Source organism: Astatotilapia calliptera, chromosome 8, assembly GCF_964374335.1.
Source record: "Astatotilapia calliptera chromosome 8, fAstCal68.1, whole genome shotgun sequence".
Classification (NCBI taxonomy): Eukaryota; Metazoa; Chordata; class Actinopteri; order Cichliformes; family Cichlidae; genus Astatotilapia; species Astatotilapia calliptera.
The window spans coordinates 29,801,035-29,829,034 of NC_137429.1; the positions used below are offsets into that span (position 1 = coordinate 29,801,035).

General features: G+C 45.9%; 2 protein-coding genes across 4 annotated transcripts; both read right to left on the bottom strand.

Moving 5' to 3' along the window:
• Positions 1 to 127: 127 nt before the first annotated feature.
• dcxr (dicarbonyl/L-xylulose reductase) lies at positions 128 to 6,317 on the bottom strand. Of its 2 annotated transcripts, XM_026177526.2 has the most exons (10): positions 6,226 to 6,317; positions 5,819 to 5,982; positions 5,576 to 5,654; positions 4,135 to 4,232; positions 2,656 to 2,810; positions 2,481 to 2,523; positions 1,928 to 2,027; positions 1,763 to 1,827; positions 706 to 823; positions 128 to 441 (listed from the first exon to the last, which is right to left on the bottom strand). In XM_026177526.2, the coding sequence occupies exons 2-10, from the start codon at positions 5,948 to 5,950 to the stop codon at positions 338 to 340; spliced, it is 894 nt and encodes a 297-aa protein (XP_026033311.1). In that variant the 5' UTR covers positions 5,951 to 5,982; positions 6,226 to 6,317; the 3' UTR covers positions 128 to 337. The 2 variants fall into 2 exon arrangements, with proteins under 2 accessions (XP_026033311.1, XP_026033310.1); XM_026177525.2 differs by having other exon boundaries at positions 5,819 to 6,255.
• Positions 6,318 to 9,915: 3,598 nt separating this feature from the next.
• On the bottom strand, positions 9,916 to 27,989 carry rfng (RFNG O-fucosylpeptide 3-beta-N-acetylglucosaminyltransferase). Of its 2 annotated transcripts, XM_026177517.2 has the most exons (10): positions 27,570 to 27,989; positions 26,185 to 26,364; positions 24,555 to 25,115; positions 19,681 to 19,729; positions 14,697 to 14,799; positions 14,469 to 14,622; positions 14,242 to 14,327; positions 13,864 to 14,029; positions 13,042 to 13,127; positions 9,916 to 12,912 (listed from the first exon to the last, which is right to left on the bottom strand). In XM_026177517.2, the coding sequence occupies exons 3-10, from the start codon at positions 25,047 to 25,049 to the stop codon at positions 12,837 to 12,839; spliced, it is 1,215 nt and encodes a 404-aa protein (XP_026033302.1). In that variant the 5' UTR covers positions 25,050 to 25,115; positions 26,185 to 26,364; positions 27,570 to 27,989; the 3' UTR covers positions 9,916 to 12,836. The 2 variants fall into 2 exon arrangements, with proteins under 2 accessions (XP_026033302.1, XP_026033301.1); XM_026177516.2 differs by lacking the exon at positions 26,185 to 26,364.
• Positions 27,990 to 28,000: the final 11 nt, after the last annotated feature.

Consider the following 28,000-nt stretch of genomic DNA (forward strand, 5'->3'; position numbering starts at 1 on the left):
TCCTCACTTCGCCTCAGCTGTGGAGCGGTGCTGTAAATAAAGAGGACCCAGAGTTCATTCGTTTCTGTTTTCATGTGTCGGTGACTTAGTCACTGTGATCATTTATATTTCAGTAAAAAACAAACAATTTATTTTTAAACAGAGTTTTTGTTTTTAATACTGATTTTAATGCAGCAGCATGTTTTTATCTTTTAATAGCACAAATTCCATCAATGGGTCAAACAATCCTTCGGGCCCCTCGCTGGTTGAGTCCAGTTATATTGGAGACAATCACAGTGAAGAAGAAATCTGCAAGTGAAGTTTTGCTCCGAGCAGGTGGACGATGGGCTGATGTGGCTCAGCAGGCCAGGAAGCCTCCATCCACCGGCAGAGTGACTCCATTAATCATGCTGCTCTTTTCACTCAGCAGGAATAAAATGCTGTTCACAACCTCCTCCACCTCTGCACACAGACACACACATCACACTCAGCTTTACAGAGCTAACCCTGACACCACGGGGAGGATCGTGTGCAGACGAGAGGGCAGGACTGAGTCTATCAGTGTTATGTCCCTAACCCTCGACTGGGATCATGCAAACTGGTCTCACTCTGTGGACTCGTCACCTGTCTGTGGGGTAACACTTCCTCCCATGCATACAGGAGCTGAACACAAACACAGTGATGTGATCTAAGAGGACATGTCTGACCAAGACCGCTGCAACTGACCTGCGAAGCGGCCCAGGGGGATCCGGGACTTCATGCTCTTGGCTTTTTCAGGATCGCTCCAGCCCAAGCGACCCATGTCAGTCATCACCACTGTGGGGTTCACGGTGTTCACACGGATCTGATCACAAGACGACACCTGAGTTAATCGAGTCACCGAACAGACGTCAGATCCCATCTTTGTTCAGACGACCCCGATCAGACTGTTGAATACTTCATGTTAACAGCCGGACAGGCAGCAGTAACTAAAGTAACCTCCTAAAGCGACTGTATGAACCTCATACATGCTTTAAAACACTGGCTCATAGAACTTATAAGTAAGTTTGGTGTTGGCTGCTGTCCTGTTGTTTGCTTCCAGTAAATGTTGAGTTCACAGGAACTGATTCAGGTGTCGTTTAGATGCAGCCTTTACAAAACTCTGTGTGGACTTTGGTGTCAGGTTGGTGCCGACACCACTGACACCAGCTGCCAGCGACTTTTTACACAACTCCTTCACTATGTTGCACATATCACACTGTGGTGCAGGTGGGAATTTTGCAGACTTGCTTTCGGGCCTGTCGTCCTCGGAGAGCGAAGGGTCACTTAGGGTCTCTCCTGGGATTTGAAAGCCTACATCCTGTGTATGATTATGAACCTGCTGCTCTCTCTCTCAGCACCACACCAGGCTATATGAGTTTGCAGAAGCTGTTTCACAGTGCAGTGAGCCGTCCTGGCATTGGTGTGTGCTGGCAGTGTTTCACTGTTATATCAGGTCTCATCGAAGTATTCCAATGCTTTTCAACACCTTACATGACGTGAGGCACACGTGTAAATGACTTTGACACTTGAACAGGAATAATTAATATTCACATGAAATCATTTCCTGGACAGTTTCTTGCATTAGCTTATATTGTTTTCCCCGTATTTCCTGATCATTTAGAAATAGACAGCACGAACTGAACGATAACTGTGGCATCACTAACTCAGTTAATGCTTTCACAAAGATGCACCTGAGCTAACCACATTAGCATTAGTAACTGTGAGGTGGAAGCTGGACGTGTGGAACAGGACAGTGGTGTACCTGATGTGGTCCCAGCTCTAAAGCCATCACCTTACTCAGCATGTCCAGAGCCGCTTTGGTAGCACCTGAGCACAGAGCAGAAACAGAAGCTCAGTTTGTTACCCTCACTGGGCTTCTTCGTTTAAATGTGATAGAGGCTGTGGCGCCCATGTCTGTGATCCTCACAGTAGACGGCGTGCTCTCTGAGGGCGCGCTGCGATGCCTGGCTGGACACATTAACAATGGAGCCTCCCGATCCCCGGGCCTTCATACCACGAGCCACTAACTGCCAACAGACGGAGCTTTGTCTCATTGCACAGAAGCAGTTTGATGAATGAGACGGGTCAACCCAACACCCTACAAGCTCCACTCAACTGCATCGAGCTTTGTTACAGAAACTTTCCAAAACCCAACTTAACCAATAACATCAGCGTCAAACAATTCATGTAACAAAATGTCATCTGCTCATTTTTTAAGCACAGATTTGTGCACGGCTCAGACCGACAGGCGAAGCACAGATATAGAGCCGGAGCTTTCAGATCTACACAAGACATTTCTTAATATCGAGGTAAAAAAACACTTTTACTGTAAGTCCCAATCACACGTTTTCTAAAGCACCCTGTCCAACACTCATTGTGACGGGTTCATTCACAGCTGAACTTCAAAGCAATGCATTTCCCACGAATCAAATCCAAAGAAAGGAAACACCGTGGTTTAATAAAGGCCGTGTTTGTTTTACCTGAGAAACCTGCACCACAGCTTTCACATTCACACTGAAAGCCCTGGAAGACACAACAGACGTGACAGGTTAGCACATGATGAGGCTCTGGCCTCGGGCTCACAGGCTTGTGCTGTGTCCTTATGGCTGGTACTTCCTCAGTAACAAATATGAAAGTTGAGAATATTTGCTTTACTGCTCAAACTTGTCAGGTGTGACTTCCAGAAATGGCTGTAGGTTGGCGCAGGCAGCGTTATTGACCAGCAGGTCGACAGGGCCGACATCCTGCAGGGCCTGCTCTGTGGCCCCCCAGTCTGTGAGGTCCACACACACCGGGGTGATGGAGGCGCACTGTGACAGGAAGTCAAAAGCAGACGGACTCGAATTAGAAGGAAGACAAGAGACATCAAATATTTATAATGAGTTTGGGCCCCAGAACTGAATCAGTCACAGGCCTCCTCACAAACAGCAAACTCTGACGAGAACAACTAAATCCAGATGCTGAACAGCTGTTCTGAGGTCAGACCAACTGTGTGCAGGGTAGCTTTGTTCTTCTTTCAGCTGCTGCCGTAGAGTCAATCAGTGAAATGCTTCTCATGTTAGCCGTGCAGATTGAAAAAAATTATTTCTCTATTATTGTATTTGCATGACGAACATACTGCAGATTCTACTTCAAGTGAAAACTACATTAAACAGCTTTTAAAGTCATCAGCCGCCGTCAGCTGATTAAAATCTGTTTGATATAATGAGTCAGAAAAGGTTTGGATGAGTTATTAATAAGATTTAAACTGAGAAGAAATCTCACTGTGCAGATCAAAGCTGTAGGCAAAGAGTCGATTAGAGTCTCTTAGGTTTATCTGTGCATCACAGACGCTCCATCAGAGAACTGACAGGAACAGCTGTGATGGGTTTCTGACGTCTTCCAGGCACAGAGCTAAAGCTAAAGCTAAAGCTACGGTGACGTCAAGTCTCTCTGCAGAAAGAGGACATTTTGGATTTTTTATATGTAACGTTTTTTTTAAAGATATGACTCTCTCCTCCACAGCATGTCTTTATCCTGTCTTCCTTCTCTCTCCCCAGCAGCGGATGGCCCCGCCCCTCCCTGAGCCTGGTTCTGCTGGATGTTTCTTCCTGTTAAAAGGGGGTTTTTCCTTCCCACTGTCGCCAAAGTGCTGCTCATAGGGGGTCATATGATTGTTGGGTTTTCTCTGTATGTGTTATTGTAGGGTCGACCTTACAGTATAAAGCACCTTGAGGCGCCTGTTGTGAATATAAATAAAACTGAACTGGGACTTTTTTTAAAGAGGCTTTAGAAAGGTTCCTAAATATTTGTTTGTTAATTCTGTGCTTTTATAATCCATATATATCATTTTAGTAATGTATCTTTTTCTTTTGGACTCTTCTTGGACATTTTATTTATACAGCACTGAATCACAACACCAGTCAGCTCAAAGTGCTTTATATTGTAAGGTGGACCCTACGATAATACCAGACCCACACGCCTCTCCAGCTCCTCGCTGTCGGTTCCCTAACGGTGCATTTACACGTGGTTGGCTTTTATACGCATCATTTTTAAGAGGTGGCCTGAGATATGCTTTATGCTGATTGACAGTCCACTGTGTGGGTCAAAGGTCAGGGCTGGGGCCCCTCAGATGGGTGTGTGTGGGGTGATCACCTCCTCCACCAGGCTGTTGAGATCGGCCTGCGTTCGTGTGACCGCTATGACCTTTGCCCCGCAGCGTGCCAGAGCCAGAGCTGTGGCCCTACCAATCCCTGGGACACAAGAATCCATAAACACAAAGACTGATTACAGAGTGGACACACACACACACATTCCACACATGTCTTAGGCTTCGTTCCACCAACAAAGCTCCTGTTATTCCACTTTCTCACTGATGACACTGGTTCAGGCTCCGTGCAGTGTCATCAGATTCCTCCAGCACACCCTGCTGAGTTCACAGTAATCAGTAACTTCATCGTCCACAACACTGTCTCACTTTAAACGTCTGTAACACGGCTGGAAGCCGACAGAAGGACATGTTAGTGTTGTGTTTTATATTTGTCTAACTTGATGTATGTGAAGGACGTGTTTATACAGCAGCCTCCGTTTGGGGCCACACAAGGAGCTATGATGGTTTGTGTTTGAGTGTAAATGAAATCAACATCACTGCTGACATTTAATGTTCTGTTCAGGAACTTGTTTGTAAATCAAGCTCAAGTGGAAATCACATGAAACTTTACATTAAGCATTGATTCGTGTAAAAAACAGAAACAGTTTCATGAGAGGAGAGTTAGGCTACGTTCACTCTGCAGGTCTTGATGCTCAATTCCGAATTTTTGATCAAATCCGATGTTTTTGTCTGCTCGTTCACAGTACAAATAAAATGTGACAGCAAACGCGCTCTAGTGTGAACGCTCAAGCGCCCGCATGCGCAAAAGAAGACGTCACACACAGCGCGCTCTGTTTAGACCCAGAGCAACAGTATGTTTGACTGACGGCCTTAATATAAAGACTTCGGACTTCACGTTTCCCAGTTTTTGCTTTAAGTTATTTTGTTATTGACATAATAATGTAGATAACCTAATAATGATCCTTGTTGCTGTTTCAGAGGAGCGCTGCTTCAAAGGATAGCTGCAGATTTCTGTCAGAATCTGCAGATTATACAGAACAAATAAAATGTTCACGTTGTTCCCAACAGTTTCACTGGAGGGCCAGGAAGGTTCGCGATGTCTTCTCCGGCGCTGATAGTTGGCGTCTGTCTTGCGTCAGTGACGTAAAAGACGGAATTAATGCGACGTGACCATCAAGCAGCAGTCGCTTTCTAAAACATCAGATATGTGTCTGATTCAGCACCACATACCAAAGTGACCCAGATCGGATTTGAAAATATCGGATTTGTGCCGTTCACACTGTCACCATGATGGATATGTGTCGCAGAGGGTCAAAGAAGTCTGATTTGATGCGCTTTCACCTGCAGTGTGAACGTAGCCTTAGTCTCGTGTCCCGTGACCACACTGGGGTTGGTGGGGGCATTTGCACGAAGGTGGATGTTGTTCATAAAGCAGCCTGCTGGTGTCGCTGCGTGTGCGTGCGTGCGTGTGCGTGTCTCCTTTACCTTTTCCTGCTCCGGTGACCAGAGCCCGTTTACCTGCAAACGAAGCCTCCATGTTCGGCCTGCGTGGGTGAGCGAGCCGCTGCAGGTGGAAGCGCCACAGACGGAGTTACGAGTCACGTGACACTCAGGCTGAACGTGCTGAGCGAGCTTAGCTCGGCTAAAACTTCCAGTGTGAAATGTTCCACGCGTGTTCTCTGTGCTGTTCCTCGTGTTTTGTGTTTGTATGACAGAAGAGGTACTCACCAACAGCGCAGCGGACAGAGCTGTGTGTGTTTGTGTGTGTGCGTGCGTGTCCTCCGCCTCTACACCGTGTTTGTCTTCCAGGTCACTCTGCAGCCCGTGGACAGGCACGGAGCACGCGCTCAGCCCTGCCATATAAGGCGGAAAGCTGCAAAGCTCCCGGATTCCTGTGAAATCCCCAAAAGTCATATTTTATAACCGGTCACCGCAAAAGTGTTTTTCAGGAAAATCCAAGTGAGCAGTGCTGCACAGAGACGTCTGCAGACGTTCAAATCAGGAGGAAAGAAAAAACAAGTCCCGCTGTACAAAATCAAATAAAAAGTCCCTCATCGGTGTTTCTGCATCTATGGTGAAAGAATATTTTCCTTTCAGATGTCTATATGAGAAGAAAATCTCATGTAAATGCTTACAGCTCAATGCTTGAGTTGAATTTTTATAGTTGCTGAATCTTTGGTGAAATAAACACAACGAATCACGTTCAGGTGGGAGAGCTGGTGTCACAGCAGAGCTGGGATGATGGGAGGAGTCAAGTCTACAAAATTCATCAACCGCCTCCAGCTGGAGATGATGGTGGGCTTCAGGCTGAAACCAACACCACCAAATCTGATCTTCCTTCATGCCCAGTGGACACAGTAAACCAGATTCTGGGAACCACCATCTCCCAGGACCTAAACGTCAGCTTCCTCATCCACGCGGCACAGAAGAAGATGAACAAAGTCACTGATGCTTTGAGATTCTTGAGTTTAGACATTTAAAGTTCATATTATCATTAGTCGTCTTTTTCTAACGTAGGGGAGACCGGGGATAGTTGTAACATTTTTGACATTTCTGTCTGTAAATTGAAGCTCTTTTAAGGTAGTGGATTCAAAATGTAATGCAAAGTATTTACATGTGCAGCTATTTTCTCTGCAGCACAATTACCCATTGCATGGTATGGTCTCAAACACAAAGAGTGAAATGTTACAATTAACCCCATAGTCTGGGTTAGTTGTAACACATCCTGGGGTGAAATGTAACACAATGAAATAAGGGTACTGACAAAATATTAACATGTAATCTTTGTTTATTCAACACATGAATGCACTTAGAGCCATTTATGTAGCTGTGTGTGTGTGTGTGTGTGTGTGTGTGTGTGTGTGTGTGTGTGTGTGTGACAGAATGCAGAAATCTAGCTTTTGAACATATTCCAACCCCCCAAAAAAGACAAGTTATGGAATTTTCTGCAACTGAATATTTCATTAATTTTGGTTGGTCTTCCTCGAGTTTGGCCTCATTGGCTCAGTGGGCATTATAACCTACAACTCTTGCACCAATTTTGAACATAACAATGAAGCTGAAAAAATGTAGTTGTTCACCAGCATCGCAATTCCATTACTTTTTATCCTGGCTTACCTTGGTGTGGTTTGCAAAGTGCTTCAGAAAGATGAGGAAATCTGTTTCTTGCACCCATCCTGATTTATTTCCACTACCAGTACTTCCTACTGGTCCATCTCTGACACAGTGGTCTGCATAATGTATGTGTGGGAACACAAACAGTGGAGGAATTGTGTTGCCAATGGCATTAACTGCATATACAAATGCGACCAGTGAACCTCTCTCTGCTGATGTCGTTGCCCCAACTTGTTTAATATAAGTTAAAGTAATAGTGTGGTAAGTTGTAACATCTGCATTATTGTTACAACTAACCCAGACTCCTATAGCCATGAACTAGCTAACATTACAGCCAACGGCTAAAACATTAGCACTAAAGACTTACACAGAATATATCCCCATAGACATACAAATAACATAATTTAAGTTTGATGAGTTTATCTGCAAAGCAGATAATGCTATTACAAATTGAAATAAAGTAGAAAAACGTACTTTTTGGCATACAAATGACTTTTTTTTCATGTTAAATTGTCTGTGTTTGACAAAATGTGCTGATTTTTCACATGTGATAGCAGAACTGAGTTGGGCATGCACAGGATGAGTCACATCATTTGAAACTTAGCCCTGATTGGAGAAATTGGAAGTGTTACAACTGACCCACGTTACAACTATCCCCGGTCTCCCCTACATTTTAAAGATTTTCAGCTACTTTCCAACTTTGACACTTCAGCTTTCAACAGTTCTGCACCTTCAGCTGGAAGATTTGTTGATTCAGCACATTGAACATTTCAGCTCTCAGCATTCGCACTGCAGCAAATGCATCCTCTAGTTTAAGTCACTGTAATCATCCAATGAAACACTGCTGTGATTTATTTCCACAGCACACTAAATGTGTCTGTAGATCTACTGTAACCTGCCCCCCCCCCACTAAATGTTCACTTCTCCATTTAACGTTATTGAATATTTTCTGCATAATATATATTTGATGTATTTCATCACATACTTGGACACACGTGTTCCTCTCAGGCACTGGGATGATCTGCATGTAATTATAAATCATATGATGAGGTCACAGATTTGATCATCTGTTATCCAAAAGCTCGTTTGTTGAACGTGATCACTGCGAAGTTCTAATCAGAGTTGATGTTTCTGTGTTTCCGGGCCACCTGCACACTCTGTGCTAACATTTAAAACAGTGAGTGTTACTGAAGAATATACGAAGACTCGTTAGAAATAATGTTATTAGTCTGCACAACTCAGAAACCCCCATCCATTTTCAGGAAATGCTTTTGGCACATGTCCATTAGTAGAAAAGGGGTAAATATTTTTCTCCTTTTAAATAAAATAAATAAATAAATATCTGACATTTCTAAAAAAGCTAATTAAGTTAAGAAATTACAAGTTTGTCAGTGTTGGAGAGAGAGACGCTGGTGAGATATGGAAAAATAACTTCATTAAACCAATAATTAGAGTTTCAAGATCTCAAGTTAGTTTTATGTGCCTCCTGGGTGGCCCCCAGCGGTGCAGGGCCCCGGGGTCCTGAATATCCTCTGGATAATTTAGTGCAACTAAAGAAAACTGACAAACTATTAGAGGAAAAATGCTGAGTAACATCACAGCATTTTTCCTAAAATAAAGTCCTTCTTATCTAAATATCAGGGAACATGTGACCTCCGTGCTGTAGCCTAGCTCCTCCTGTTGTCCTGTTTGTTAGCGGCCCGTTTAAGGCTGGTTGCCTGCTGCATCCTGAGCATGTGTTCAGGGTGAAGAGGCGTCACATCGTCTTCCAGGTGTTTTTCTAATCAACAAATGTAGTGTACACGGTGGTGTTCACATTGACGACTCAGAACATCCACCCCTGGCTCCTTCCAGTGTGGAGGAGCAGCAGCTCTGCTCCACCCGGGTCCTCTGGCACGTACTCAGTTTCCCACATTTCTCTGAATGTCTGTCGATGTGTCATCACTTCTTCAGTTTGCAGCATCTCTGCAATTGATTTGTAGCTGTTTTGTTGGGCTCTTTGACCTCCTCCAGGTCAGGCTTCAGCGTTGATGACACAGTCGTCCTCTGCAGCTCTGATGTCAGTCTGGGCTTGAAATGCTTCCTCACGACTTTCCTCGATCTGTGCTGAAGCTCCAGGTCTGATCCGGAGGTTTTTCTCATGTCTGAGTGTGCACTCATGTTGACGTTTGTAAAGCTTAGCTGTTTATTTCGGAGCGTGAACTGCAGTCCTGAGGGGAAAGCTCCTCGTCTTTCATTCATCAGCATCAAACTGCATCGTCTGCCCTTCCTCTTCTTCACACTGACTTTTATTTTAAGCTGGTGTTTTGGATGCTGTGTGCAACAAAAGCAAAGCGGTGACTTTGAACTCCATGCTGTAAGGCATCGAGGTAACTGGTATTACATAGATTTTTAAAAATTACACTGGAAAAGTTGTTTCTTGCTGATTTTATTTTTGAATTCACTTGTAGCTCCGCTTTTCATTTGCACACTCCTTTTTGTCTGTGCTCCATCCACGGACACGCAGCTGTGATAAAGGACTACGTCACATGTTGATCCCAGCGAGCTCATCAGTTTGTGGTTTAATTACAAGGAGACCCTCCCGAGGAGGCTGTGTGACTCAACCTCCTATAAATCTGACAGACGTGCGATTTCAACATGACACTGAATATTTCCATGCATCGTCTCGGTTATGTGGTTTTCTCTTCAATAGATCAATGTGACAGAAACACTTAGGAATGCAGGAAAGCTTTATTGACAACAGAGCAGTGGCAGCTTTGACAAAAACACACTCACTCACTGACCTGCAGTGGGACTCGTGGTGTGGGGTTTGGTTTCTAGTCTTGTGCAAACAGGCTGGTGCTGTACACCACCAGCTTTCACCGGCAGAAGTGACTGAATATACAGATCAGAGTGGGCGGAGACAAAGAACCGGTTCATTCTCCTCTCTTTGAAAGACAGAGCAGTGGAAGTTCAGCAAAAATCTTCACACGAGAAACTCGACGGTGACACATCCCTGCACCGTGCTCACTGGTCAGGATGCTGTAAATGTGTAGAGTCGTCTAAAAGCAGAAGATGCTGCTGCTGGTCGGTGCTATGAAGCCTGATTTGGGGCTCCTGCAGCTAAAAGAATAAGCCTCGTATTACGCTGTGCTGACCACTGTGTGCTACTGACAGCAGGACCTGTTTGATAGAACAGGCTGCAGGAAGCAAACATCCACTGTAAGTGTAAGCTACAGCTTATTATTACTGAATCACTGCTGGTGTTTGTGAAAACAAAGTGCTGACCCTTGGACCTGACTGAAGCTCCAAACTACAACCAACATTATTCATTTCATGAACTGATGCTGAGGTTGGCTTTACTCCAGCCTGTGACCGCCCATCATTCCTGTGGAGCTAAAACTACAAGACATGCAAAGCAGGTTTACATAAAACCCAAAGAGTCCGCACGGACACTCCCCACGTCACCACAGCTGGTAACGTTGTAGGAGTGCCAGGAGCAAAGCAGCGCTCGGCCACAGACAGGAGTCTGTCTACTCGTATCAAACATTCATGTTGATCCAAGTTCATGTCTGTCACTAATATTTCATATGACCTCAGATCCTAATAGAATGAACATCCTGTTCTTGCATCGTGAGCGTACAAGTACATGATAGTACAGTGAGGTCCTTCCTGTGCGCACGTCTACATGTTGGACTCACAGCAAACACCAATCTTTCAATGACCCTGTTTAAAACTAAACTACAAAGCAGCAGAACGATGTTAGTGTCGCTTTTTACCACCATCTGCTCCTCTGCAGCAGTCCGTCTAATCACACAGAAACAGAAAACAGTAGGGTTGCAACGATACTCGTATGGATATTGAACCGTTCGATACAGTGCTTTCGGTTCGGTACGCATATGTATCGAACAATACAACATTTGTAATTTATTTGATCAACTTTCCTTCTGACGGTGCTGTCTGTGTTGAGCGCTCAGTGGATCTGCGCTCGACAGTGCAGCCTAGGCGGAGTAGTCGAGCGCAGATCCACTGAGCGCAGGGCAAGCTAGCGAGACAGAAGCTAAGCTCGTTGCAACATCAATCAATCAATCTTTATTTATAAAGCACTTTTCATACAGAAAAAATGTAGCACAAAGTGCTTTACATGGCAAATTGAACCTCCCCCACCCTCATTCAGATCTGGCGTTTGGAATTATTTTGGTTTTCATGTGACGTATGACCCTGAAGGTAAGCGCGTCATGGACTAAAGTAAAACAGTATGTGCCACGCAATGCTCAATTACATTGGTGGGAGCTAGTGTGTTAGCGCAATTAGCTCGTTAACGTGTTGGCCGTCCAGCCCCAGGCACGGGGCGATCCGCGGTAACTCGTTAACGGAGATTTGCCGTGTTGTGGCGTTAACGTCATTTCAGATTAACGCTGACAGCACTAGTGGGAACACAACGAATATGACTGCACATTTACTCCGACATCATCCTAGTGCAAAGACAAGTGGAAGCAGACAAAAACAACAAGCACGCATGCTACAAACTTTACCCGAGTCATTTAGACAGCCGTTAGCACAGGATTCTCCTTATGGGGACCTGATATGTTTAATATGCTGCTGAGAATATAGCCCAGAAGAAGCGGATAGTAGAGCTTTTATTTTGAAAGAGACATTTCTCTGTAATAAACTCTTTTCCAAAGAGGAGTGATTCCTCCATCAGATAGATTTATTTTTTTTATCCCTTTGTTGTTTCAGCAACATTAAATTTAAAAACTGTACTTTTGAGTTAAAATATATATTTATAATTTTAATAAATGACAAATTAAAAAGGCGTGAACATTTTTTTGTATCGAAAAAATATCGAACCGTGAATTTTGTGTATCGTTGCACCCCTAGAAAACAGGCGTCACAATAATAGACCTCATGCTTCTTCAGACCGCAGCTGAAACAGCCAACCAGCAATCTTCTACCTCCTTCAAACTGTTTTAATACTTTTTAAAAAGCTTTTAAACTCCAGTCAGGGATTTACCAAAGTAACAGGAACAGAGAGGTTTCCACATACATCTGTCATGTAAGAGCTGTTGACCTAAACTCGCCGAGCTCAGGGAGAAGAGAGGCTGCGTTTTACAGTCATGATTTTCCCCTCGGCTTTACCGTCGCCCTTTAAAAACAACTTTGGCTTTGTTGGCTTGAACGACGCACAACCTGCACACGCATGAAGCATTTGTACACCAGCTGTCCATCATTGTTAGCGTGACTTTAGCAACAGTCACAGTCACTCACAGATAATCGCCCCGCGGTTACCCGGAGCTCAACCAGGGTCACTGAGGGTCTCAGAGAGGCTTTCTAAGATCATCATGTGTCATCCAATCACGTTCATGTTCGGTGTAGATGCAAAAGTGAACGCCTCATTGTCGTCCTGAGCGCTGTTCTTGAACTTCCCCTTTTCAGCTTCCGCTCGACCATAAAAAACATGCTACAAATATATGTTGAATTGAGAGAAGGTCGACTCTTAAAAGCGTGTTAGAAGTGGAGAAACTCTGCTCTGCAGGCCTGGATGGTCTTCAAACAGCTTCTTTGGCTTCAGTTTTTAAGGCTTCACTGTGTTTTTAATGAATATCAGAGAGAGTTCAGAGCGACTCTGCAGGATAAATGTTCACACTGGAATTCAGTTTCTGTGGCGCGGTTTGAGCTCTGGACACCACTCAGTGTCAGGATACAGAAGGCAGTGGACCGTCTTAAACCTGTGAACACAAAGAGTTCATTACAGGAAACCATCAACAATAATTAGAACAACTGTGATCGCAGCTCATACAGATGGTAAACGTAACCATGCTTCCTGATGTTCAGACACAGCGAGTGTCAGTGTTTACCTTGTGGGGTCCTCAGCCAGTGAAAACCCTCCAACCACACCGACTACATTTCTTCTGTTCTCAAACCCTCCGTAACTCAGAGTCACCTACAGCAAAACAATCATACAGTGTACAATAAATCAACATTTAATGGAGACTGACGTCACAGCTGCTGCCACTGAAAACCCCCCTTATGTGAAAATGACGGATTTTAGTGAATCTAAACAAATGTATACATTAAATACAAAAACATGTAGTTAGGGCTGGACCAGCTGACCCTGAATCCTCCCTTAGTTATGCTGCAATAGACGTAGACTGCTGGGGGATTCCCATGATGCACTGGGTGTTTCTTCTTCACTCATGTGTTAACAGACCTCTCTGCATTGAATCATATCTGTTATTAACCTCTGTCTCTCTTCCACAGCATGTCTGTATCCTGTCTTCCTTCTCTCACCCCAACCAATCACAGCAGATGGCCCCGCCCCCCCTGAGCCTTGGTTGGGTTTTCTCTGTATGTATTATTGTAGGGTCTACCGTACAATATAAAGCACCTTGAGGCGACTGTTGTGATTTGGCGCTGTGTAAATAAAACTGAACTGAATTCTTTGTAAGGTTGTATTTCCTAAATGTTTCCTAAATGCATCAAGATATTAAACTATATTAGGATGAATCTGAGCTTCCGTTATCAAACTGAGTGGGTTGGTATCATCTCCCGCTCACCTTTAGTTCACACTGGTTTTGTGGGTCATTTTATAAAATCTGTTAACTGAACTACATTTAGAAGTTTTTCAGGTTTTGTTTCAGAGCTCTGTAAAACGCCGTCCCCGGCCACCTCTGGCTCACCTGCTCCAGCACAGTGTCAATGGGCAGCTTCTGCAGGTTCTCCAGGTGAGAGTGGAAAAGGTGCGTGTGTGTCAAAGCGACCTCCAACAGCGCCTCGATGATGTAGCCGATGGTACAGTCATCTGGAAGTCGGATCTTCTCTGCTGTGCTGATGAAATTCCCCAAACTGAAAACACAAGACAACAGTGTCCAAGCTGAGCTTTCTCAGGATCAACCATGCAGAAAATCAAGAGGACGTGTCACCCTCACAAGGGCTGCGCAGAGATTTGATGCGAGTTGAAAAGAGCATACATATGTGTATAAATGTATATATTTTGCACCAGAATGTACAAAATATAAGAGCGTAGAAATCCTTTCAAAGCAGAGGCAGCATCCTACCTGGCCCACGGACTCATTTTCAGGGCCAGACCTCGACTGATACAGAAACCTGCTCCACCTGTAGCAAACCAGAACTTGACAGACACCTGAACCAGAAAGGAAAGAGCACATTAGCTAGCTCTTATTACATGTCGCCAACTTTCATGTCACAGGGGACTGTGGACAGCGTCGCCAAATTTCCCTTATTTGTGTGCGAGTGGAGCCATAAAAGCGGAAAGCTGACCCACCGAACCGTCACTCTTGACCCTCTCTGCAGCCTCTATAGGGTGATCCAGACTGGGCCGGCCCAGGTAGACGTCCTGGCTGTGGTGGTAAGACGAGAGCAGCTGCAGCAGGCTGGGCAGGATCACGTAGTTGTCATCATCCACGTGGCAGAACCACCTACGACGCAAACACACAGGGTCAGACGTGCAGGCTGAGTCAGAGCTAACTGCTCCATCCTTGCAATCACTCACTTCCTCTGAGACTCGATGAATTTATCGTACTCTACAGACATCTTGCAGCACAGAGCCTGTCGGGTGTGAGCTGCTGAGCAGTTAGTGTTGATGATGTTAGCTCCTGGTGAAGAGACAACAGAAAAGATTTCTTAGAGATTGCTCTAAGAAACCTAAGATTTCTTAGAGCATCCCACTGCATCTCCATATGTAGACTGGATATAATGGCAGTAACTCTGCTTTGTTTCAGATCTGCATCGATCCATGTGGCTACAGCACATTATCTTTGTGATGAGACAGCATAAGGGTTTGAATAGACTCCTGCAGAGCTGTGTGCAAAATTCTAAGAGTTTTATAAACAGACAGTGAGTGAAGAAGAAGAAACACCCAGTGCATCATGGGAATCCCCAGCAGCATAACTAAGGGAGGATTCAGGGTGACCTGGTCCAGCCCTAACTATATGCTTTAGCAAAAAGGAAAGTTTGAAGCCTAATCTTGAAAGTAGAGATAGTGTCTGTCTCCTGAATCCAAACTGGAAGCTGGTTCCACAGAAGAGGGGCCTGAAAACTGAAGGCGCTGCCTCCCATTCTACTTTTAAATACTCTAGGAACAACAAGTAGGCCTGCAGAGCGAGAGCGAAGTGCTCTAATAGGCTGATATGGTACTACAAGGTCATTAAGATAAGATGGAGCCTGATTATTTAAGACCTTGTATGTGAGGAGCAGGATTTTGAATTCTGGATTTAACAGGAAGCCAAAACAGGAGAAATCTGCTCTCTCTTTCTAGTCCCTGTCAGGACTCTTGCTGCAGCATTTTTAAGGTTCAAGGTTCTTTATTATTTGTCACATGCATAGTTATACAAGTATAACACACAGTGAAATGTAGCCTGACACGCTCCTCGACACACACACACACACACACACACACACACACACACACACACACACACACACACACACACACACACACACACACACACACACACACACACACACACACACACACACACACACACACACACACACACACACACACACACACAATATATACATTGGGTGAATGTGCAGTAGTAGCAGCAAGCAGGTGAATTCTGTACATTAATATGAATAGACATCTGACTATTTTACAGGATAGACAATATAAACATATTTAAAATTAAAGGAATTGAAATGTACATTGTGCCTTGGTTTAGTGTCTGGAAGAGAGTCCTGTCTCAGTCAATTATAGATGATGTGAGAGGGCGGGTGTGTGTGTTTAGGGCCCGGATGGCTTGGGGATAGAAGCTCCTCTTGAGTCTCTCTGTCCTTGCCCGGATGATGCTGAACCTTCTACCAGATTGCAGAAGTTGGAACAGTTTGTTGCCAGGATGGGACGGGTCCTTCAGTATCTGCGCTGCTCTAGTCCGGCATCTCCTGGTGTAGGTGTCCTGAAGCGGGGGGAGAGCAATCCTGCAGCAGCGTTCTGCTGTACGGATCACTCTCTGGAGAGCTTTTTGGTCCTTCACACAGCTGTTCCCAAACCACGATGCCATGTTCTGTGTGAGGATGCTCTCCACAGCGCCTGTATAGAAAATCCTGAGGATCTATGGAGAGACCCTGAACTTCCTCAGTTGTCGTAGGTGATACAGGAGCTGCCTAGCCTTTTTGGTCTGGACCTGAATGTGGGCAGACCATGTCAGGTCTGAGGAGATGTGGACACCAAGATACTTGAAGGACTGCACCCTCTCCACTGGAGCTCCATTGATGATAATGGGCTTGTAGTCTCTGTGCTGACTCCTTCTGAAGTCCACCACCAGCTCCTTGGTCTTGCTGACGTTCAGCTGGAGGTGGTTGTCCTGGCACCACGATGCCAGATTCTTCACTTCATCCATGTAGGCTGCCTCATCGTTGTTGGAGATGGCACCCAACACCACTGTGTCGTCAGCAAACTTCACAATGGTGTTGGAGCCATGGGTGGCCACACAGTCTGAAGTGTAGAGGGAGTAGAGCAGTGGCGAGAGGACACATCCCTGAGGTGCTCCTGTGTTGATGGTGATGCTGTTGGAGAAGCACCTGCCCACCCTCACCACCTGAGTTCTGCCAGTGAGGAAGTCCAACACCCATGCACACAGACGGCTGTTAAGTCCCAGATCCCTCAGCTTTGTGAACAGTCTGCAGGGCACTATTGTGTTAAACGCTGAACTGTAATCAACAAACAGCATTCGCACACAGTTACCCTGTTTCTTGTCCACGTGGCTGAGAGTGGTGTGTAGGACGTGGGCGATGGCATCCTCTGTGGATCTGTTGGATCTGTAGGCGAACTGCAGCGGATCTGTGGTGTCTGGGATGGAGGAGGAGATGATGTTCTTCAGCAGCCTCTCAAACACCTTCATTACTACCGAGGTCAGTGCAACTGGCCGGTAATCGTTCAGGGATGAGGGTTTGCTGTGCTTGGGCACAGGGATGATGGTGGATCTTTTGAAGCATGTGGGGACCACAGACTTCGCCAGGGACTCGTTGAAGATGTAAGTGAACACACCTGCTAGCTGGTCAGCACAGCAGCGCAGCAGACGGCCGGGATGTCTGGCCCCGCCGCTTTCCTTGTGTTCACTCTCCTCAGTGCCGCTCGGACGTCACGCTCCGCGATGCTGGTCACCGGTCTCTCGCTGATGACGTCACTGTCCTCGGTAGTCAGGCGGTAGATAGCATTAGCCGCCTGGCTAACCTCGAAACGGGCGTAGAACCGATTCAGCTCGTTGGTGAATGCAGAGTCGGCGTTGATCGGTGCAGTGTCCCTGGCTTTGTAGTCCGTAATGGTGCGTAGTCCGTGCCACATACTCCGTGTGTCGCCCTGGTGGAAGCGGGACTCCACACGTTCCCGGTACCTGCGTTTGGCATCTCTCACCGCGCGCCGCACGCCGTATGAGGCCGCTTTGTAGGCGCTCATATCGCCAGTGGTGAGACCCGCGTTGTAGGAGGCGGTCCTGGCGTTTACTGCAGTGCGGATCGATCTGTCCATCCACGGTTTCTGGTTTGGGAATGTGGTGACTCTCGCAGTGGGGATAATCTCCTCCGCTAGCATATTGACGAAGCATACTGCTACTTCCGTAAACTCGTTGTCGACTGGGGCATGCTCTGAGCATGTCCCAGTCGACGTCGTTGAGTGCGTCCTGTAGCGTAGCTTCTGATTGGGCAGTCCACCGTTTTACCTCCCTTGTGGTCACGTCTTCCCTCCGTATGCTTTGTTTATACTGGGGAATGAGGAAGATGGCGTTGTGGTCAGACTTCCCAAAAGCCGGGTGTGAGACAGCTTTGTAGCCCTGCTTGTATGGCGTGTAGCAGTGATCCAAAATCCGATCCCCTCTCGTTGGACACGAGACATGCTGGTAAAAGTTTGGCATGACTTGTCTGACGTTCGCTTTGTTAAAGTCTCCTGCTACAATGAGGGCTGCGCCCGGGTCCTTGTTTTGAAGCGAGCTCAGCACATCATGTAATTCGGACAAAGCCATACCTGTGTCCGCTTGGGGTGGGATGTAGACCGCCGTGGCAATGACTGAGGTGAACTCACAGGGCAGATAGAAAGGGCGGCACTTAATGCTCAGGAACTCCAGATGTGGCGAGCAGCCGCTGGAGAGAGTAGAAATGCTCCTGGCATCACCGCACTTTCTGTTTATCATGAAACGCACTCCCCCACCTTTGGTTTTGTTCGACTCTCTCTCATTTTGGATCAGCTGAAGGCTTTTCAGGGAGTTTTTAGGACTTCCTGATAATAATGAATTACAGTCGTCCAGCCTGGAAGTAATAAATGCATGAACTAGTTTTTCAGCGTCACTCTGAGACAGGATATTTCTAACTTTAGAGATGTTGCACAAATGGAAGAAAGCAGTCTTACATATTTGTTTAATATGTGCGTTGAAGGACATGTCCTGGTCAAAATGACTCCAAGGTTCCTCACAGCGTTACTGGAGGCCAAGGTAATGCCATCCAGAGTAAGAATCTGCTTAGATACCATATTTCTAAGCTTTTCAGGGCCGAGTACAATAACCTCAGTTTGATCTGAATTAAGAAGCAGAAAGTTAGCAGCCATCCAGGTCTTTATGTCTTTAAGACATTCCTGCAGTTTAACTCATTGGTGTGTGTTATCTGGCTTCATGGACAGATAGAGCTGGGTGTCATCTGCATAGCAGTAAAAATGTATGCTATGTCTTCTAATGATGCTGCCTAAGGGAAGCATGTATAATGTAAACAGAATTGGTCCTAGCACTGAACCCTGTGGAACTCCATAATTAACCTCAGTGTGTGAAGAGGACTCTCCATTTACATGCACAAACTGGAGTCTATTAGATAGATATGATACAAACCACTAATTATTCAAATCAAATACCTACAACAGTGTACTCTAAGGGCTGTAATAAAATATTATGCTCAGTTTCTGTGCTGTGATGAGCTCTGGAACCTGACTGAAACTCTTCAAATAAGCCATTCCTCTGCAGATGATCTGTTAGCTGTGTTAATGTAGCAGATAAGCACAAACATAACTGTGTTGTAACAGGAAGTGATTGATCTATAACTGTCTTTATGTGATGCAATTTGTCTGACAGCACCATCATCATGCATCTCAGTTCTAAATATTTCAAAGCTAACTGTCCACAGTGCTGACACGCTGGCAGGAGCTGGGCTTCTTTGCTTTGGGACACCCAGAAGTCAGGTTTCACTCACAGCACTGTGGACTCAGTCATCATTTTTCAGCCTACTTCAGTCTTTTTAAAGGTCTAATTTTTAACGTTGTAACAACAGCTTTTGTTTGTCCAAATGGTATCAAAAAATACTGCTGAACATCAACAGTTTCAAATATTGCATTCTCATTATCAGGATGAGTGTACACACGCTGTGAGAAAGGTCGGTACTGCACAAACAGCAGTGCACAGTCTCCACTGTGTCAGTACAACATGTGATCACACTGCTGCAGCAGTCTGAGGGACATTTTGGTTGTCATCCTTTTTCCCTGTAAAACTGGTTCCTCTTACCAGTCCTCATTTGCAGCTCCTTGTCATCACCATCAGTGAAAATGAAAGTCTGAAACAAACAAGGAAACGCTGTCAGAGTTGTGCAAGTGCACAATTACACAAGCTAATGCTCTGCAGTGAGGATGCAGTGAAGAACAGCTTCGCTCCTTTGTTTGCTCTCCTTGATCAAGACGAGCATTTGCAAGAGGAAGAGCAGAGATGGAGAGCAAGTAAGAAAGACCGCTTCATTTACTTTAGAAACACACGGTCACCAGCTGCACCGACTCTTTATTTCAAATTATTTGTGCTACATTCATCAGCTGACTCCTCACTCTACACTGGGACTGATTATTTGTGCATAAGGTGACATCAGGCTGGACTTTACATCGTTCCTTTAATGTAAAATAAATGTAGCACATCCACCCCTCCCCTTTACAGCTGCAGGTCCAACCCAACCACCTCTTCCAGCACTTCAGGAGACACACTGAGATGGTCCCAGCACACGCTGGAGAGACGATATCTCCAGCGTGTGCTGGGTCTGTGCCATGGTCTCACTGGGAGGAGGACTTGGCCCCAGTCACCTCATCTAAGGGTCATTTCAGGCATCCTACATTCCCAAACCATGTACAGCTCCGGCCTCAATCATTTCTCTCCTTTCTTAACCTCCTTTATACTGTATGATTACACAGGTCTGCAACCAATACACTGCACAGGATTTCCTGACTGTTTCTTATAGATTGTTACTCACTGAAACCAGGAAAATATTTTAAAAATTACATACATTACACCTCTTTGCTTAGGCTGCTGCCCCCGCGACCCGGCCTCGGATAAAGCGGATGAAGATGGATGGATCTGGTCAGATTCTCTTGCAAAACTCATGTTTTTAGTTTCATTAAGCAAAATTTCCTTTTTTACTCTGGAATCCTATACTTGAGTCAAAAACATATCCAATAAGGATTTCTTACATTAACTTAATATTTCTAAGATATTTCTAAGACTCTTGAGAAATAAAAGTAGAAAACGTGAGGCACTGAGGGGCTTCAGCAGGCGGGCGGGTGCGGTGGGTTTGGTGGTGTGAGAAGCTCAGAATAGTGATTTATTTTCACCGCTGTTGGGCTTTTTTTAATGTAAATAACTGCACGTGATGGAGGGAAGTGGAGTTTTTGGATTCAGCACCCTGAAAAACATAAATTGACCAAAAACATCCAAGCAGCTGAAAAATGTGTTGTTTTTTTGCAGATCTGTGTGATTTCTCTGATGATTAGTTAAATGGAAGGACTGCATGTGACAGGAGCTTCAGTGAGGAGCAGCCTTCAGTTTCACAGGCACATTTACAGTTTTTTCTCATTGCTTAAGCACATTTTTTGTAACTATTGGCTAATTTTGCAAAACTCTTCACACAAATAAGAAAACCTGTCACCCAATAATCAAAACATTGTAGTTCTCTTGCAAAAGCAAACACAGCTAGATTAACTCTCCACACCTTCGTAAAAATGGTGTTTCCGTATCAAACAGTACACACAAGCCATCATCTACTAAGCACACAATGCGCCAACTGCACACTGATGGTATGAATAAAAACACATCTGGCTTTTGCTTTCTCTGTGCACAAGGTAGGCTATGTCAGTGTGAGCTCATACTTCTGTCATAGATCCATAAGCATAGAGGGATCCAAACTTCAAGTACTGGTGTTTATTCAAACACATCAAAACAAACACAAGTGTTTATTTCCAAGTATAGGATTATTTGCAATCGCCATAATGACTATATGGGTTACTTGGTCTGCAGTGAACATGCTTCCTCTGCCCCCAGCATCTGGTCATCTAGCAATTCTGTAAAGTAACAATTTCAGTATTTTTACATCACTGGTATTGGTGTGTTTCTCATTGGCATATGGCAGTGCTACAAATCTTTGTGCGAAGTGACTGTACTAACCGATTCTCATTTCAAGATGTCCTTATGGTGCTTGCTACAGTGTAGCGGCTCGAGTTAGGCTGGACCCGTTGGCCAGCTACCCTCAGGGTCATTCCACGGTTGATTACATGGTCCACTATTGTAGCTCTGATGTCATCAGCAATTCTATTTCTTACTCTTCCTACCCTTCCTCTCCCCCCTCCTCGTCTTCCTCTCCCCCCTCCTCATCTCCCTCTCCTCCTTATCCTTGTCGTCCTCTTCATCCTACTTCTTCCTCTCCTCCCTCCTCGTCTTCCTCTTGCTCCTCCTTGTCCTTGTCGTCCTCTTCATCCTACTTCTTCACCTCCACGTCCTCCTCTACTTCTCACTCTTTCTGCTCCCTCCATTGTACTCCGCACACACAGCTTACCTGGATTATAGTGCTTAGGCTGATTGCAAAGTGAACTAATTATCTAAAGAAGTTTTCACATGTGAAAGTGTGCCAGACAGTTGGCAAATTAGTGTTAATGATAGCCATACATGTGTATACTTTTGCTAGGAGTGTGTTGGAAATTTGGTAATTGAGTGTTGTGCAGTGAATTGTGCCTACAGTTTTGCAAAGTGTGTGTTACAAAATTGCAAACTGAGTGCAAAGCAGTTTTTGTGCTTTTAGTTTTGCAAACTCAGTGAGTGGTTTTGCTATAAGTCTGAATAGTTTTAGAGATTGTGCTACAGGAATCACAGTTAGGGTTTAAGCATTCACAAAAAACTGTAAACACGCAGGACACTTTACTGATCTGAGAGCAGTGAAACGATGCAGCGACAGGCCTGTAACACTCTCCAGCATCTGGAAGTAAGCAGTTAACCCACACAGACGAGAACTTAAAACTGGTTTGAGGCAAACTGCTGATACTGGGTCGACAACCTGAACTGGAACAGTTGTGTGTGACTGTGACGTGTGTGGCTGCAGTGCAGCAGGCTGTTTGTGCAATAAAGCTCCTTCTCTGCAAACTGAGGCTCTTTGTCCGGCGCTGGGACTCGATAACTGCTTTTAATAGTGCGTCAGACCTGCACTTGCTGTGCTGGTGACTTTAAACTCCAGTTACTTTAATGAAAAGCTCCATTCACACGTTAGGTTTTGAGCACGTTGGCGAACATCAACTACATTACATCGTGATGTTTCCTGACCTCAGCTGCTGCAGGAACACACATGCATGAAATATTAACGGCAGTTTCTACTTTGGGGGCCACACACACACACAGCACGCACACACACACACACACACACACACACACACACACACACACACACACACACACACACAGCACGCACACACACACAGCACGCACACACACACACACAACACACACACAGCACACACACACACAGCACACACACACAACACACACACAGCACACACAACACACACAGCACACACAACACACACACACACACACAACACACACAACACACAACACACACACAGCACACACACAGCACACACACACCCACACACACAGCACACACACACACACACACACGCACACACACACACGCACACACACACACAGCACACACACAGTACACACACAGTACACACACCACACACACACAGCACACACACGCACACACACACACGCACACACACACACAGCACACACACGCACACACAGCACACACACGCACACACACACACAAGCACACACACGCACACACAGTACACACACGCACACACAGCACACACGCACACACACACACAAGCACACACACGCACACACAGTACACACACGCACACACAGCACACACACACACACACACACACACACACACACACACACACACACACACACACACACACCTGGATGTAAGCATTAGCTGTTGTGCACAGCAGACCGTCGTGCACACCGAGTGAGCAGCAGAATGATTCGATAACTGAACGATGAAGATTTTTAAACGTGCTGCGGTTGTGCTAAATGTCACCGGGGACAAACTTTACCACATTAGCTGTGCAATCTCAAAATCCACCCTAAAGAGCCACACAGTGTACACACCAGTAAATCCTTCACGACTAACATCTGTGTGTATACACGATCCAGATCACATGCGCTCACTACATGCTGTGGGAATGCGTTTGTGTCACAGCCACTTATCTCCTTACAGCAGCGCTCTCAGTCTCAGCTCGCTTTAACGCAGTTCTAACTGACACAGCACAACTGTGGCACGCTCACACAGCCTTACACTGGTGCTCTGCAGTGAAAGCTGCATCTTCACTTTTTGTGTGGAAGCTGCAGAAAGTTGTGTCCATGCAAAGCACAACCTTTCAGCACTGCAACTAAAAGTTTAGATCATCAGGAGACAAAAACACACACTTCCTTCTGCAGCCAAGAATTACTTCAGTAATGTGTAATCAGACATGTTTCAATTATCAATGAGTTGTTTGAATGTGCGGCACAGTGTTAGTTTTACTTCTCTCATATTATGGAACAAAAGTCAACAAAAATGTAAACTGTATAAATGTGTTTGAGGTGTACAGAGTGCAGATTTACAAAGTAAATATTGATTTTAAACATTTTCAGGGAGCTCAGATTCTTTTATTTCATTTGTATATATTTGAATGTCACATTTCTCATGTGCCAGCTGTTGTTAAATGATCATTTACTCTATTTCTCCAGTTTATATCAGGATTGTTTCTGTCTGGCATCTGTTTGGGACAACAAAGGACGAGCACTTCACTGTGGACATCACAATAAAACTCAGTCATAAAGCCCACATGTGTCTTTCACTGTGTACATCATCATCATCATCATCAGTAAGCTGAGCAGGCACACATGAGTCGGTACAGGAGCACGGGTCAGAGCAGCTCTGAAATAGCACCAGATCCTGGTTGATACCAAGACTGTAAGACCAGGCGGACCGACTGGACCTCTGCCTGCATCGACAATAGGAAAGCCTAACAGATGGACAGTGTGCACGGCCACGTGAAAACAGGAGTGGCACTCACCTGTTCTTTAGCTTGAGACACCCAGGTCTGAATGAGCAGCTCCAGTCTGGACTTGTGATACTTCCTGGTTGTCTTTACTGCAACAAAAATGTCCTTCAGCTCCAACTTGTCACGTGACTTATACTCTCGAGGTCCACCAACGCCTCTCTCAGGGATTCTTCTGACACCCTTTCCTGTTTTGGGACTGCTGTTAATGCTAATTTCAGTTTTGATGGGTTTCCCCAGCCCCTCTGAGCTCCTGTTAAGACCTGCCGTTATTTCTTTGTCCCCAACATGTAAAAAACCTGCTGGAACCCTGACTTGGTGTGACGTCCCCACCTGGGCAGGTCTGACCTGGGGTCGGGGCTTAGGCAGCTCCACCTGGCGTGCAGGGGGCCGGAGAGCTGGAATGAGCAGGAGCAGGAGGCCGCAGAACGCGAGAGAAAACAGGAAGCAGAACTTGCTGACCCCGACTGAAGCTATGTGCATCCTGACTGGCTGATGGAGCAGATTCATCAGCCTCCAGGGCTGCAGTCACTCCCAGCAGCACCCTGTCCCATCATCAGATCACAGCGACGAGTCCTGCATAGAAACAGGAAGATTCAACAGCATGTGGAGAGGCACATTCATCCCAAACCCTCAGTTTAACAGCAGCACAACGTCACCTGCAACAACACGGGTCCAGCTGACGCTCTGCTAAAAGCCTAAGCTATTTCAAATGTATAAGCTACAAACATGATCAGACTGTGGGGATGAAGACGGCGAACCTCTGCCAACCACACGTGATTTATTACAGAAGTTGCAACACTGTAAAGAAAAAGCAGAACCCAATGATCAGGACACGTTACATGTTGTGCTGTAATCAGCTGTTTGATGTTTCCATCATTTTTCCTTTTTATAATTCAGTGTTTTCAGTGGATGACAGGATGGATCCTACAGAGCTGTGCTGCTGGAATATGTGCATAATGTTATAGGTGCCCCCGCCTGAGACCCCACCCCCACCGAAGCTGGTGTCAAACTGTGTGCTAATAAAAGTGGCCTGTATTTATATAGCGCTTTACTAGTCCCTATGGACCCCAAAGCGCTTTACATATCCAGTCACACACTGGTGATGGCAGCTACATTGTAGCCACAGCCACCCTGGGGCGCACTGACAGAGGCGAGGCTGCCGGACACTGGCGCCACCGGGCCCTCTGACCACCACCAGTAGGCAACGAGTGAAGCGTCTTGCCCAAGGACACAACGACCGAGACTGTCTGAGCTGGGGCTTCGAACCGGCAACCTTCTGATTACAAGGCGAACTCCCAACTCTTGAGCCACGATCGCCACTTCTCCTCTTTAAGCCAGAGAGTCAGAGCACAGGACCGTTCTCTGCTTCACTTCATCCCGTCGTACGTGAGTGGGGGCAGCTGCGGTTGCTGTTTTCCAAAGTGTTCCTGATGCAGTCTTTTCCACCTGTTTTGAATGCAGGTCCACCTGAGCCCCAGACCAGGACTTTGTCACTGCTGCAGAGACGCTTCCCTCCGTTTGAATGCCTAAAATGCTTGCACAGCCACACGTCTCTGCCATGCCCCTTCATTAAAACAGGACATTACTTTTGCACGTGTCACTTTCTATATTTTATATGATATTTTCTGTGTGAAGGACTTACTAAGTGCTTTGCCTTTTAATCCTCCATTTCACAGCTGGATTGAGCTCGCCTGGTTCTCCAATGAATGCGCACATCTGTTTCCACTACTGGATTCTCCTCCATGCAAAGGGACTCACTTAGTTGCAAAATGGTGAACGGGATTTGCTGCCAGCCCCCATCTGAAGCGGTTCGACTGCAGTCCTACAGAGTGAGGGCAATCCAGCATTTACCAACAAAATCAGAGTGCATGATCTGATCTGCACACAGACTGCTGTACTCAGCAGCAGCTGCTCTTCAGACAATAATATACAGCATGTGTGTGCAGACAGCAAAGCAACAACTGTATCCCAAAACCCTTTCAGTACAGAGGAACACCTTTCAGCGTTGCTCACGTCTTCTCTTTACTTCTCCAGCCTGCTGTGGCAGACGGCACCGAGCCTGCTTCCACCAGAGACCGACCTGATAAAGGGGACGTCTTTTATCCCACTGTCACCAAGTCACAAGGGACCGGGGTTCCCTCTATCTTACTCTATAAAGCACCTTGGGACAACAGAACTGACGACCATCCACAACAACATGAAATTCCCCAGCACAGATGGAGAGGACTTGGCCTTCTAATGTGAAGACTGGCTCCTTTTGATGGTTTTCTTTTATAATAGTGTTAAATGGGACATTCAGAGGGAAGATGGTCAGACAAAACTAATAAATCATTTTTTCATCCATCATCTTCCACTGATCCACCTCAGGGTGATCTAGAGTCACCAAATGATCGAAGCACCTTCATGTTTGGACTGTGCAGCAAAACCAACCCTGGATATAAATCAGTCAGGGACTGGCCTCCCCAAAGCCCACAGCTAAACATTACTGAAGCTGTGCTGAATAAAGCCATTATGTTTGCATATTTCAATGTCAGTGCATTCAGTCATTGTACCCCGTTGTCTTCTTTCTGCTGTTCTCTGTAAGAGTCACCAGCAGCTCGGTGTCCCTCCACTGCACATGTCCAAACCCTCTCTGCCTCCAACCCTGTCCATCACGCCCAGTGAAAACGTGAGCATCTTCAGTCTCTTTGTCCAAACCACACATCACAGCAGAGCTCAGCACCTACATGCAAACCCTGCCTTTCACGCCTGCTGTGATCCTTGTGTCACAAACCAGCCACGGACGTCGTCCGTCTGTAAACGTGCTCAGTAAAGAAGTCGTTCAGTGTTAGCTCGGCGAATAAACCCCTCCAGCTGTGAACCACTGGGAACATCCGAGAAGAGCCGTAAACAGGCAGACTTTCGTGTCTCCTGCGCCACGCGCGTGAACTTCTTGTGCTACAACAAGCGCTCCTTAAATGGGAAGATTTTAAAGTGGAGTCTGGCATGGTGGAGGAGCACAGGCACCGGGGCTTCGCACCAACTTACCGTGAAACATCAGAGCACACGCGTTTACCACAGGAAACACCAGGAAAGCGCCACTGCAACACAAACGATCCCGGGTTTGTTGGACGGTAAACAGCACCTGGACCCGTCTCGTCGTCTTTCCCCGGTGTGCCTCCGCTCCGACGGCTCTCGGCTAGCCTGACGGTAGAAAAAGCCCCCTCCACCGGCAGAGTTACACTCTGTGCCCCGAGTGAGGGTTAGCCAAACACTCCACAAACGACGCACTCACGTCAGACCCGCACCGGGTTAACCACGGTCAAGAAGGCTGTTCCGGTCAAACCTTTCAAAATAATGAATACGACGAGCAGTTTGTCGTCGATGTCGGGATCAGCCCGTGTTTGTCTGCTCTGACTTCATTTCAACAGGAAATAAAACTTATGAGGACTGTGACTGAATCAGCTCTGTAACGCACA